Raw genomic sequence first — 12,961 nt, 5'->3', positions numbered from 1 at the left:
CAGGGAGCTGGATGGGAAGTGGAGCTGCCAGGATTAGAACCGGCACCCATATGGGATCCCGGGGTGTTCAAGGCGAGGACTTGAACCACTAGGCCACGCTGCTGGGCCCCAGGCATGACTTCTTTCTGCAGTGTCAGAAAGTTCGGATTGTGGGGCTACTCATACACACTCTTCTGAATATGCTCAAAACAAATGGGTTGGGCCCAGTGTGACAGTGTAATGGTTAAGGTCCTCACCTTGAATGTGCCAGGATCCCATATGGGTGCCGGTTCTAATCTCAGCAGCACCACTTCCCATCCAGCTCCCTGCTTGTGGCTTGGGAAAGCAGTCGAGGACAGCCCAAAGCCTTGGGACCCTGCACCCGAGTGGGAGACCTAGAGGAGGTTCCTGGCTCCTGGCTTCAGATCGGCACAGCACCAGCCGTTGTGGCCACTTGAATCATCAGATGGAAGATGTTCCTCTCTGTCTCTCCTCTCTGTACATCTGCCTTTCAAATAAAATAAATAAATCTTAAAAAAAAAAAAAAGTAAATGGGTAAATTACATGGAATGTGAGTCATATCACAACAGAACCCTCAGAACAAAAAGTATACAGCTGAGGAACTAAGCTTTTTCCTGCATTGCCTGTGGATCCGTGCTAGAGCAGCAGCTGCTTGAAGACCTGGGGCAGCTAATACTTTTTATTATTGCTTTTATTTGAGATAGAGACAGGGAAACAGAGACCTTTCACCCACCAGTTTATTTCCCAAATGAGCATAAACAGCCAGGGTAGTCAGGCTGCATCCAGGTTTCCCCTATTGGTGGCATGGACCCAAACACTTGTGCCATCTTCCACTGCTTTTCTGGGTGTATTAGCAGGGAGTAGCCAAGTCTCTCAACTGCACTTACACAGGCTGCCAGTGACTCCACACACTGGCCCTGGCCAGCGCCATCTCAAGGTGGACATTGATGATTTATTGTAGCCACCATCATTGGAACCCCTTTGCATGCTTGGGAAACTTCACACCACAAATTCGGAGGGAAGAAATGGTCCCCCTCCCACAATGCACAGAACAAGTGCTTGCTCCCCCAGCACACCCTTGCAGTGACCAAGGCAAAGCAGGGAGGACCCCTCCCGGGTCCACACTGCGATGTTTCTCCCTGCTCGGGCTTTGCCCTCCACTCCTTCAGCGCTTCCTCAGCCTTGTCAGCGGCGCTGAGGGCAATAGCTGGGAACTGCTTCTTCTGGCCAGCACTTGTTGACCCTGAGGATCCTGTGGCAAAAGGTACCTACCTCTCCCAGCCATATACATCCCCAAGTTTCATAAAAAAAAAAAAAGCGCAGTGATTAGGGAAAATATATATATATATACATATAAATGGTCACAAAACTTAATGAAGTGGCTCCTACATGAAGTCTCAGTCCTGGGAGCCCTGAACAGACTCCACTACATCTCTTCTGAACTGGAACCATTGGCAAAGACAGGGCCCAGGCTGAAGGAGTGGACCCAAGCTGGCGGACAGCTGTAGTGCCACGTCCTGGGGGCAGCCCTGGGGCAGACCGAGCATCCTCAGGACTTCTCTGTGTAGTTCTTTCAAGGGCAGCACTGGCCCTTGCTGGGAGCTTTGGCCATGCCTGTAGGACAGCTCCGGGCTACTCCTTGCTCACAGGGAGACGCCTCCTGTCCTTGCCCGCGTTCCGCCGCCGCTTGCGACTCAAGAAGCTGTCTAGTTTCTTGCTGCGCTTCAGCTCCTGGAATTTCTCAGCCAGGGCCAACTGGCGCTGCTCAGCTATGGACAGAGAGGGTGCGAGTGAGCTGGTGAGTCACGGGTGCCCCCTCTCACCCTTCGCCCTGGCCATCAGGCTAGCATTCAGTAGCTGCTGGGGCTCAGCAGTAACTGTGGCCAAGAGTCCAAGCGAATTTTTAGATGATCCCAGTCACACTCAACCCAATCACGCAGCAAGGGGAAAGCAGAGAGGTGGGGGTGGGGAAGGGTGATGTGTGACAGAGATAAAGCCATAACTCTTTGCCACAATCTAAGGGAACCACCCAGCTTTCAAATAACGCCTCCCTGTTATTTGTCCTGGAGTAGGAGGCACCTGCTGCACCTCCTGTGGAAGCTGAGGGCCTACTCACATCTCTTCAGGAAGTAGGGCCGGTGGCCCTGCTGGGCCTGCACCCGCCGCTCCTGCTTCTGGGCCAGGCGCAGCTCCTGTTGCCGCTTCCGCTCCTGCTGAGCCATTTCCTGCTGTTCCTGAGAACCCCAGGAGCCAACAGGTGACCAGGTGATCCCAACACACACACCCTCACCCGCCCCCAAGCCGGCTTTCACTGGCGGCCCTGCTTCACTGTAGGCCGCTTACCATCCGCTGAAGCAGCTGCCGCAGCTTCTCATGCTCCTCCCCAGAACGGTGCTTCTTCAACTGCTTTCTCACGAGCTGCACATGGGAAGAGCAACACAACAGAGAGCATGCTGGGGTGCCAGCCAGGACCTCACGCCCAGCAGAACTGCAAGAGACTCCAAGTCACTCAGAGACGACTACCACCCTTTCTGTGATCAGGAAACTACCGCAAGGAGAAAGCATCGTTTGCTGGGGGGCATGCAGTTAGTGAACTGCTGGGCCAGGATCTGAGTAGTCATACAAACCAAGTTAAAGAGAGCTCAATCTGCCCATGACCTTGCTTCCTGCTCCACTGTGCCTTGCGCTCTAAGCTGCACCCCACCACCCCATCCCTAGAAGCCCAGGGATCAGCATCCCAATACACACCTCTTTCTCCTTAGTTCGGATGTCATTCAAGAACTCATACGTCTTGTCAAACACCTCGGGATTATATTCTCCTGAGAGATCATCAAAGCGAGGATCCCGGGCAACCTTTGGGGAGCAGAGTGACAATTTCAACCAGGCAGTTGAGTTTCTCTTCCCTGAGCAATGACTTTCTGCCCCTACCTCACCTTTTTGCTGACCGGTACAACTTGACGTAGAAACGGCACCCGGACCTTGGCCGACATTTCCAGGGGTCTACAGAGAAAAGTAAAGGATAGTTCAAGGGAATTCCAGACTTGGGCCAAGGATGTGCAGCTGTCCCTCCCCTCAAAGGAAGCAGCCACCTACTCAAGGCCCCAGGTCTCCCGCCAGCTGCTAGGACGGCCCCAATGCTCACTTGTGCTTATCAGCAACACACGCATTTTGGACACGTGGTCTGGAGTCCTGCTTCTTAGTGCCAGCTGTAGCAACCAACTGCTTGTATGCCTTGGTCCCCACTTGGCTCTGTAATTCCAACAGCTCCTCGAATGACATGTTAGACATATCTGTGGGATGTGACAGGGGAGGACACAGCCTGGCTCAGCAACTTGTGCTACAGGAAAGATGCCAGAGGACCGTTCACTACTTGAAGGCCCCAGCAGTGAGACTGTGTGGGTGCTACACTGCCACCTGATGCCCTAACTGTTCTGCTCCCCGGAGCTTCAGCTGGCCAAGAAAGCAATACACTTGAGCTCAGAAGCACCTCAAGCCATCGTCTCTTTTTCTCACCTCTTGATGTCTTTATTTGAAAGGCAGACAGGGAAAGAGAGATCATCCATCTGCTGGTTGGCATCCAGTCCTAACAGCTGGGGGGGCTAGGCCAGGCAGAAGCCAGGTGGCAAGAAGTCCATCCAGGCTTTCCACTAAGGTAGCAGGGACCAAAAGACCTGAGCCACCATCTGTTGCTTCTAACAGGAAGCTGGATCCGAAATTGGGTCAGCCAGGCACCTGGATGAGGCTGTCCCAAGCAGTAGCCTAAGCTGTTTTGCCACAATGCTTGTCCCTTTTATTGGCATTTGGCGAGCGAACCAGTCAGAGACCTCTCTTGATCTATTTTTTTTTAATACAGATTTAATTTCATTGGAAAGGAAGATTTATGTGCTCGCTTCGGCAGCACATATACTAAAATTGGAAAGGAAGATTTACAGAGAGAATGAGAAACAGAAAGATCTTCTGTCTGTTGGCTCACTCCCCCAATGGCTGCAATGGCTGAAGCTGAGCTGATCTGAAAACAGGAGCCAGGAGCTTCTTCCAATTCTCCCACATGGGTACAGGAAACCAAGGACCCAGGCCATCCTCTGCTGCTTTCCCAGGTTATAAGCAGGGAGCTGGAGGGGAAGTGGAGCTGCCAAGACATGAACTGGAACTCATACGAGGTTTTGTCACTAAAAGGTGGAAGATCAGCCTATGGAGCCACCACGCCATAAACCTTAAGATTTATTTATTTGAAAGGCAGAGTTATCGAAAAAGAAGACCCAGAAAGATCTGTTGGTTCACTCCTCAGAAGTAAATGGCCACAACAGAGCCAGGTGACACCAGGCTCTTCATCTGGGTCTCACATGTGTGGTAGGAACCCAAACACTTAACTCATCTTCTACTGTTTTTCTCAGGTCATTAGCAGAGAGCTGGATTAGAAATAGGAGCAGCTAGGACACAAACAGCTGTTCTTAGTATATGCCAGTGTTGCAGGCAGCAGCTTTATCCACTATACCACAATGCCAACAACTCCCCCCCACCCCCCGCTTAAGATTTAGTTATTTGGATTAGAAAGATCAGATTTACAGAGAAGGAGAGACAGAAAGATCTTCCATCTGCTGCTGTACTCCCCAGATGGCTAGGACAGCTAGAGCTGAGCTGAGCTGAAGTCATGAGCTTCTTCTGTGTCCCCCACATAGGTGCAGGGTCCTTGACTGCTTTCCCAGGCCACAAGCAGGAAGGCAGATGGGAAGTGGAACAGCTGGGACATGAACCAGCACCCATGTGGAATCCTGGCACTCGTAAAGTGAAGATTTAACCACTAAACCATCACACCAGCCCCAACCCCCCTTTTTAAACAACAACAACAACAGCAACAACATTTACTTATTTATATAAAAGGCAGAGTTACAGATCTCCCATTTGCTGTTTACTCCACGAGTAAGCCAAAGCCAAGAGCCTGGGATTTCATTAGGCTCTCCTATATGGGTGGCAGGGCCCAAGCACGAGAACCATCCTCCACTGCTTTCCAGGTGCACTGACAAGGAAGTGGATCCAAAGTGTCTGGTATATCAGCACAATAGTGATTTAACCCTCCATGCCAACACTCTGGCCTCAGTAAACATTATTATTATTACTCAAACTTATTTTACTTGTAAGAGTTACAGAGGGAAGGCCCAGTGTGATGGCTCAATTAGGTAATCCGCGCCTTGCAAAGCACCAGGGTCCCATATGGGTGCTGATTCGTATCCTGGCTGCTCTACCTCCATTCCAGCTCCCCAGCTTACGACCTGGGAAAACAGCAGAGGATGGCCCTATGCCCCCACATGGGAGACTTGGAAGCTCCAGGTTCCTGGTTTCGGATTGATTCAGCGCCAGCTGCTGTGGCCACCTGGGGAGTGAACCAGTAGTTGGAAGACCTTTCTCTGTAGATCTGCCTTTCCAATAAAAAATAAATAAATCTTACAAAAAAAAAAAAAAGAGAGAGAGATCTTGCATCCACTGGTTTTTCCCCAAACGGCTGCAAAAGCCAGAGCTAGATGGGAAGTGGAGTAGCAGGGATTGGATCCAGTGTCTACATGGGATGTCTGCGCAGCAGGTGGACAATTAGAGTGCTATGCCATTGCGCTAGCCCTAGTAGGTAGCTCTTAAAACTTTAAAAAGAAAAAATCCCAGCAATTCCACTTGGGATCCAGCTGCCTGCAAATGAAGGAAAGGCAACATATGACAGATCAAGAGCTTGTGTGAGAGATCCAGATCAAAGTCCTGGCTCCTGGCTTTAGCCTGGCCCAGTCCCAGCTGCTGAAGGTACTGGGGGAAATCAGTGCATGGAAGATTTCTCGTATTCTGCCTTTCCAGGAGATGAGAAGAATTACTTTTTATTCATTTTTCTAAAAAAATATTTGAGAGATGAAAAGAGACAATTCCTATTGGCTGGTTCATTCCCCCAAATGTTGCCAACAGGAGCCAGTGTCATGGCACAGCGTGTTAGGCAATCACATACCGAGTGGGCACAGGCCAAAGCCAGGAGATGGGAACTCAATTCAGATCTCCCTTGTGGTGGCAAGTACCTGAGGACCTGAGCCTCCGTGTGGGGCAGCCAGCTGGACTGCCCCAGGTGTTGACCACCAGGACCAACGCCCACCGCTAACCTGCTTTAAAGCAGATCTCCAGGGATACTCCACCTCAGTCTCTCCTGGGCTCACCCCTCTCAAAGGTTTCCTCCTCATTCCAGCCTAAGGTAAGTAAAAGCAAATTTGATCTTACCACTCCCACAAATCAGCTGTCCATTGTGCCAACCCCACAACGGATTCCAGAAGCCAACCATCCAAGCAGATGCCTTCCAGCCTGCAGACGACCCAGGCCGCTGGGACGTTTCTCATCGACTAACTAAGCCTCCTCTGCAGGCGGTCCCGCCTCGGTTCCCGGCGTCTGCCGCTCGCGGCTCGCCTTCCTCGGCCCCCTGCTACCCCTGCTCTTCACAGCGCTGACACCTTCAAACACCACCAAGTCCCGACTGAGTACTCAGCACTCGGCTGAACGTGAGCTCCCTCCCCCTACACCACCACCGCTGCCTCCCCAGGATTCCGGCAGCAATCCCCGGCCCTCACCCCTCGGCAGGTTGGGAGTCGCGGCCCCAGACTCCCCGTCATCCCGGGAACGACGAGGACGCCGGGCGCCAGGACCAGATTCCGCCATCCTTTCCGTGTTCTCCCGGAAGGAACTGCGTCATTTCCGCTCGGGGCGGCTCCCGCCCCTCCGCTTCCGGTGACGGCTTCCAGCAGGTGACAAGCAAAAAAAAAAAGCTGGCGCAGCGGGGCGCCGGGAGCGCGTCCCAAGGAGAACCTACTCCGGGGACAGCTCTGCGACCTTCTACCCGAGTCGCTCGGCGCTGGACTCCGCGCCCAGAAGCAGGGGCCAGGTCTTGTGGCCTTTGGTTTCGTGATGGTTCTTCGCTGCGAAGCCAGATCCTCAGGGCGCCTCCCCCCAACACAAACACCACACCGCACCCACGTTTGGAGACTTTAATTCCTTCTTATAAAATCTGAGCAGGCTTGGCTTCTGGGGATGGCGACAGCTCAGAAAGGGTGGGATTATCTTCTGGTCCCCGCCTCCCGGGTCAGGGAGAAGGAGGTTTCATGCCAACAGCTGCGACTCCTCTCAGTTCCCAGCCAATGCTCATGGCTCAAGCAGGGGGACAAGAGGGGACATGAGGCTGGGAGCAAGGGACGGGGAGCTCCTGTGGCTGCCGCTGCTCACTTCTCCCTATGTGCCTGTTCCCTTCCTTTCCCAGCAGATCCTGGCTGGCCGGGGGTGGGGGCAGAGCTGGAGCCCAGGAGCCATCAGAGGTGGACGGGGACAGAGCACCAAGGGGAAGGGGCCCTTGGCCCAAGAGGGTCGGACGGCAGACCTGACCCTCCCCCTACAACTCCCCACTAAATTCACAGCACAGAATACACCTCTAGTCCAACGACTCCAGGTGGAGTTATACTGAGTCCAGGGTCTGAAGGGGCAGGCAGGTGCAAGACAAGGGGGGCAGGGTAGACGAAAGACGACAACAGCAGGCTCGGGAGGCGCGGGGGGGGGGGGGGGGGGGGGGGGGGGGTGGCAGAAACTTGCTCCTAGCCGTGGGAGGAGACGATGGGGCGGCTGATATTGCTGTTGGTGGTCATGGCATTCAGCTCCCACCTGGAAGGCCAACAATGACAAACAGAAGGTACAGAAGGGGGAGCCCTTGCCCCCAAGCTACAAACACACCAGTCCCTCCAACTTCCTAAAGCTGAAGCACCTCTTCATTTGGCCCTAATAGGTTGAACAATCAGACCCCACCCACCACCAAATCCAATAGCAGCCACCTCAGCACCTTTCAGCTCGTGCACATTTGTTTGTATCCATTGCACTATCCATTGAGTACAAGCACGTGCGACCCGTGGTCCCAGATTACCCTCAACACGAATACCTATTTGGGCTGTCAGATCTCCTCTTTTGAAAGCCAGGCCCTCCTGTTCCCATGCCTTTCCCTCACCCACCCCACCCTACAAAATCTCAAGACTGACCAAGGTCCTCTTTGTGCTAAGACCCTAGGCAGTCTCCTTGGCATCAAGGGCTTGCACAGTACCACACTGGACAGCCGGGGGTCCCCCAGTTCATCCTTGTACTCTCCCCACTAGGTAGACAGACTCTTCAGCAACTTGAAAGCTACAGAGCACTTGATACAATGAGAGGGAAGTGTCTTAGAGTGACTTCTATATAAGGTAACTTTGGGTGATTGACTTGAATCTGGGAGCGGAATTCAGAGTAGTCAGGACCCTCCTGAACTCTGGAGCTAATGTTAGCTAGGGGTTCCCAAACTTGGTGGTTTGGCAGCTGGTTCTCCCCGTGCCAACAAAACAACTGTGTAGTTGAGATCTGAGTGGGCATTTCACCTGCTTCCACTGTCACCAGCACAACAGTGTCCATGCCTGTGATGCTCCCTCCCCCTCAGCCAAGCCCTTTCCCAACACTTCCTATACCTGATATCATGGGGCAAACAGGACTGGTCCAGGTTATACTGAATCACGGCCAGTTTACACAGGGTCTTCAGACTCGGGCCTTTAGGAGAAGAATGGGAAGACAGAGATGGTCGGAAGTGGACAGAGGAATCCAGTCCTGGGTAGCGTCACCACCCGATAACAGGAGCATTTCAAAACCAACTGTACTTACTAAAGTCCAAAATGTGTAGGTCCGAATGATCTATGAGGTCAAATTCATCCCCCAGGCCTTCCTCAGGAGATGGACTGTGGGGGATCGAGACAGACAATGGTAGGAGGACCCTCCTGCTTACATTCTTCCTGCTTGGCATTAGTTCAACTTGGGCCCTGCCCTGAGCCCTCCCCTTTCTCATCCTAACCTGGTACCCCCAAAGAGGACAATCTTGTCACCAACGATGCAGCAGCATTGGCGTCGGCGGGGACATGGACCTTTCCCCTTCGGCTCGATCTTTTTCCAAGTAAAGGACACTGAAGAGAAATTTATATCCAGATTCAACACCTGCCCAACCTAGATACCCTCTCCGGTCCCCAACCTCTCACCCCTCACCTCTTCAGGGCTGTCCTCTTCGACCCCTCCCCAGAGGGAGTGCCAAAAGTCTTACCAGGGTTGAATTTCCAGAGGTCATGGAAGTGCCGGTTCAGCCTCGCATTATAGCCACCAAAGATGTACAACTCCCCGTTGTAGCCAACTGGAAGTAGGAAGGAGGTGAGTGGGAGGAGGGCAGGTTAGGGCAGGGCAGGACAGGGCAGCTCCCTGGAGAAGGAACTGGAGACACTCACAGGCTGAGTGGCTCCGGCGGCCCTCGGGCAGCACTGGGGTGGGAGGACAGTCCAGCCAGGCCTCGGTTCTGGTATCAAAGACGCGTATACGGTTGCAGTAAATCTCATTGTTAGAATGGAATGGCCCGAAACGGTCGGCCCGGCCACCGAAGACATACATGTTCTTGTCCAGCATCGTGGCTGAGTGGAAGTCCCTCCAGCGTGCGGGGTTGCCCTGGCAAGAACACAGGAATGGGACAGGGGTTAACACAGGGAGCACGAAGGACCTGTTGGCAGCTTTCAACCACGTATCTGACAGGGGAGAGGGTAGCGAGGGGCAGACCTTCGTACAGATGAGCGTCCATGTCATGGTGCTGGTATCCAGCTTGTGAATGTCATTGGAAAAGCAATCTGCCTGTGTGGGAAGAGAAAGGGGCCGATGGTCCCACTTGGGTTTTCCATCCCACTCCTCTGGACCCCCAGTCAAACCTGCAAACCAGCCAAAGCCTCCCATTCCACCACACACCCTAAATTTCCCCATCCCATTTCTCACTCAGATCCCCTCTGCTTTCTTCCCAGACATACCAGCTGCTCGTAGCCTCCAAAGATATACATGATCTTGTCCAAGACACAAGCCGAATGTCCATCTCGAGCCCCGGGGACTGTGCCCGACACACGGGGTGTGGACCACTTGTGAGTATCTGAAAGAGGCAAGAGAAGGGCAGCAGCCCCTCCAATGTGTCCCCCTCAAGCCCCAGAGGACCCCAGCCACCAGTCCCACCCTGCCACGCATACTCACTGACGTCAAAGGCGTAGAGAACATTGCAGGCCCCTTCGGTGTCATTCCGCCCGCCCCAAAGGAAGACTGTGTCATCGATGAGGACGGTAGAGTGTCCATATCGCATGTAGGGGACCACGGGAGCCTGCCCACGGACAGCAGGCCTCACAGGTGGCAGCTTTGTCCAACGCAAGGATACTGTTGGGCACAGCTATGCTTAGACATGGGCATCCCCCTCACATTGTCCATTTTGTCCTCCGCCAAAAAAAAAAAAAAAAGCCAGCTACGCCTCCCTAAAATCCCCTTGGTCACAGAGACCACGTATCCAAGCCTTGTCCAGCCATCCAATGCCCTCCCAGAGGTGGGCACCAGGGGAGGTGCGAGCCTCGGGCTTACCTGCATTGAAAATGTGCACGTCTATCTGCCGCAGCGTCTCGTAGTCCTCGCCAGAACAGTAACCCCCGAAGGAGTACACGCGGTGCCCGACAGCCACTGCGGCATGGTTCACCCTGCGGGGCCCGCCCTCCAGGTGCACTGTCCACCGTAACATCCCCTGGGCCACTGCTCACAGCAACATGCCCCCCCGGCACGGCCTGTCGCCTCTGCTACCTGCACACAAAAGCGGGACAAGCGACCCTCAGGGGAGGCCTCTTCTCCCTGGCTCACTGTGGCTCTGCCCAGGACTAGCCCTTGCCTCCCAAGGGTCACCTCAGGGGGAGGGGAAGAAAAAGGAGGGGCAGGGGACCTCCCACACCACCCACCGCTCCGCAGGGGACACTGCTCACACAGCTCAGGTGGCTGGCCTAGGGCCCAGAGGAGCTGCTGAGGCCAGGGAACCAGGCCTAGTTCACTGTTCTTCAACAGCCAACTTCAACCTAACTGTGGGCTTGGCATCTGCTCCTCCCGCTGGCTGCCCCCCAACTCCTGTAGGCGCTGCCTGGTACCCTGGCTTGGCACGAGCTCTGAGCCCCTTTCCCAGGCAGGGCGTGTTGCCCCCCGGCTCCGCTCTGCTTACGGTAGCCACCTCTCTAAGAATTCCTGTGTTATTCAAGATGGGGAAAGGGAGATCTCAAAAAATACTCCCAGCTATTAATAGCTCAGCTGGCCCCAGACGGGTTCATTGAAAGCTGGCACTGACACTTTAAAGCAGAAAAGCTTTTAGGCTTTTCGAGTGCAACAGTGCCCTGACCAACCCAGGACAGCTACCCCCCAAAACCTCCAGAGCTCTTATGAGACAGGCTGAGCTGCTGTCCCTGGGGTCGCTCAGGACACCCCCCTCAACCTCAGGCATGCAGAGTTCCTCTGACAGTTTGGGCCTGGGATGCTGCCAAGACTGGGAACTTAAGCCAGGATGGTATTATGTTTGCTGAGGATTGGGGGCTGAGAGCAGGGAGGAGGCTTTTTTTTTTTCTTGCCACGTCCCCAAACCCATGATCGTGTGGTTCAGAATACCCCATTTCCAGCAGCTGGCCCCTCACATGGCTCCTTGAAAGGAGGTTGGGCTTGGGGATTGGGGTGGGGAGAGAAAGCCCCATAGCTTTCCAACCTAGTTGATCACGGGTGCATTGGAGGGCTCTTTTCGGGCAAGTCCCTTGCTGGCAGGCACCTGCTGAAGTTTGGGTGGATCATCTGCTCCCTGTTCAAGAATTCCTGGCAGAGGGAAGAGCCAGGCCAAAGCTCAGGCACAAAAAAAGCTACCATAAGGGAGGCTCCTTGCAGGGTAGGGAAATAACTTCCAGCTGGCGTAACAATCATCTCCCCCACCGCACCCCCTGGCCCCCTTCCCACCACCTCCCCCAATCCCACATCCCACACTTTCAATCAACAGCCCCATCCATTGGAGAGCTACCCTCAATTCATGACTCCACTCTCCCACCAAAATATCTTGGAGTTGGGCTGGTATGGATGAAAAGCATTCTCCTACCCTTGTGGCCTCCACTCCCCTCTTTCGGTAGATAAAACACCGCACAGAAGAAGCCAGCAGCTCCAGCCAGAGGAGCACTCAGGCCCTAGGGTGAGCAAGCCCGGGTCTTGGGGGGGCGGTGGGGTGGAGAGCGCTCCTTCCAGCTCAGGGCTGCCATGCTTCCATGGTGGAGCTCATCTGACCACCTCGATGCGGCCACGTCCTCATCTCGGGGTTTTGGTCAATTTTCACTCCCCGTTTCTGGCTCTGCTTCATCTCCGGAAGGCTTGGCCATTTTCTCCTTTTTCCTTCTCCCACAATTCCACGCTGTTCCCGACCGCCCTCCCCTCTATCCATCTCCATTCAAGGAAGACAAGCGAATATTCCTTGAGCCCTCTAAGCTAGCTGCGGATGCTCCTCTCTGCACAGCACTGCCTCGCTCTCCCGACCTGCATCCCCCGGCCCCCAAGCCCAATTATGTTCAGCTACCCCTATGTTCTTTTCACGTCCCAGTCTTCCTTCCAAGGTTTCTCCAGCCACCAGGTCTCTCCCACGTCTCTTCCCCACCATCCTCCCCGAGGCCTTCTTCCTCCCCCCATTAACTCTCTCCTTTCCCATCATCCCCCTAAATCCCTCCCCACCCCCATCTTATCACTTTCAGACCCCTCCCCCACGACAACCAGCCCCAGACATGAGCGTCCTCAGCCCCCCTAATTCTTCTCTGTGCCTCAATCCATCTCAGGCTACCTGCCAGGCCGGGCCGGGGCGGGGCCGCGGGTCCTCGCGCTGCCTGCAGCCTAGAACCCGTTGCGCGCCAACCGACGCCTCAGTCTCCAACGAGATAAACACACAGTCAGGCTCGGTCCTTCCGGCGGCCAGCTGGGCGCGCACGTGCAGTTGGAGCCAAGCTCCCGAGGCCTTCCGGGACTCGTAGTCCACACGTTCCTGGAGGGATCCGGGAGAGTTGAGGAGCGGGCAGGAGCCCGAGAAGAGATCTTGCGCATGTGCCGG

The 12,961-nt window shown here is 54.4% G+C and overlaps 2 protein-coding genes across 3 annotated transcripts; both read right to left on the bottom strand.

Annotated features, from left to right (window-relative positions):
* Positions 1–723: 723 nt before the first annotated feature.
* Positions 724–6,789, bottom strand: RRP36 (ribosomal RNA processing 36). The gene is made up of 7 exons (XM_040983409.1): positions 6,591–6,789; positions 3,143–3,290; positions 2,934–3,000; positions 2,749–2,853; positions 2,344–2,418; positions 2,117–2,234; positions 724–1,769 (listed from the first exon to the last, which is right to left on the bottom strand). The coding sequence occupies exons 1-7, from the start codon at positions 6,676–6,678 to the stop codon at positions 1,633–1,635; spliced, it is 738 nt and encodes a 245-aa protein (XP_040839343.1). The 5' UTR covers positions 6,679–6,789; the 3' UTR covers positions 724–1,632.
* A 201-nt stretch (positions 6,790–6,990) lies between these two features.
* Positions 6,991–12,925, bottom strand: KLHDC3 (kelch domain containing 3). 2 transcript variants are annotated; one of them, XM_040983407.1, is made up of 11 exons: positions 12,698–12,925; positions 10,444–10,656; positions 10,069–10,245; positions 9,855–9,970; positions 9,613–9,684; positions 9,291–9,504; positions 9,113–9,199; positions 8,870–8,978; positions 8,683–8,756; positions 8,493–8,571; positions 6,991–7,668 (listed from the first exon to the last, which is right to left on the bottom strand). In XM_040983407.1, the coding sequence occupies exons 2-11, from the start codon at positions 10,595–10,597 to the stop codon at positions 7,602–7,604; spliced, it is 1,149 nt and encodes a 382-aa protein (XP_040839341.1). In that variant the 5' UTR covers positions 10,598–10,656; positions 12,698–12,925; the 3' UTR covers positions 6,991–7,601. The 2 variants fall into 2 exon arrangements, with proteins under 2 accessions (XP_040839341.1, XP_040839342.1); XM_040983408.1 differs by lacking the exon at positions 12,698–12,925 and adding an exon at positions 11,594–11,795.
* Positions 12,926–12,961: the final 36 nt, after the last annotated feature.

The sequence above is a fragment of the Ochotona curzoniae genome, unplaced genomic scaffold (assembly GCF_017591425.1).
Source record: "Ochotona curzoniae isolate NIBS_2020 unplaced genomic scaffold, NIBS_Ocur_1.0 contig_3819, whole genome shotgun sequence".
Taxonomy (NCBI): Eukaryota; Metazoa; Chordata; class Mammalia; order Lagomorpha; family Ochotonidae; genus Ochotona; species Ochotona curzoniae.
Note: the sequence above shows the minus strand (reverse complement) of the source record. Positions and strands in the feature narration are given on the sequence as shown.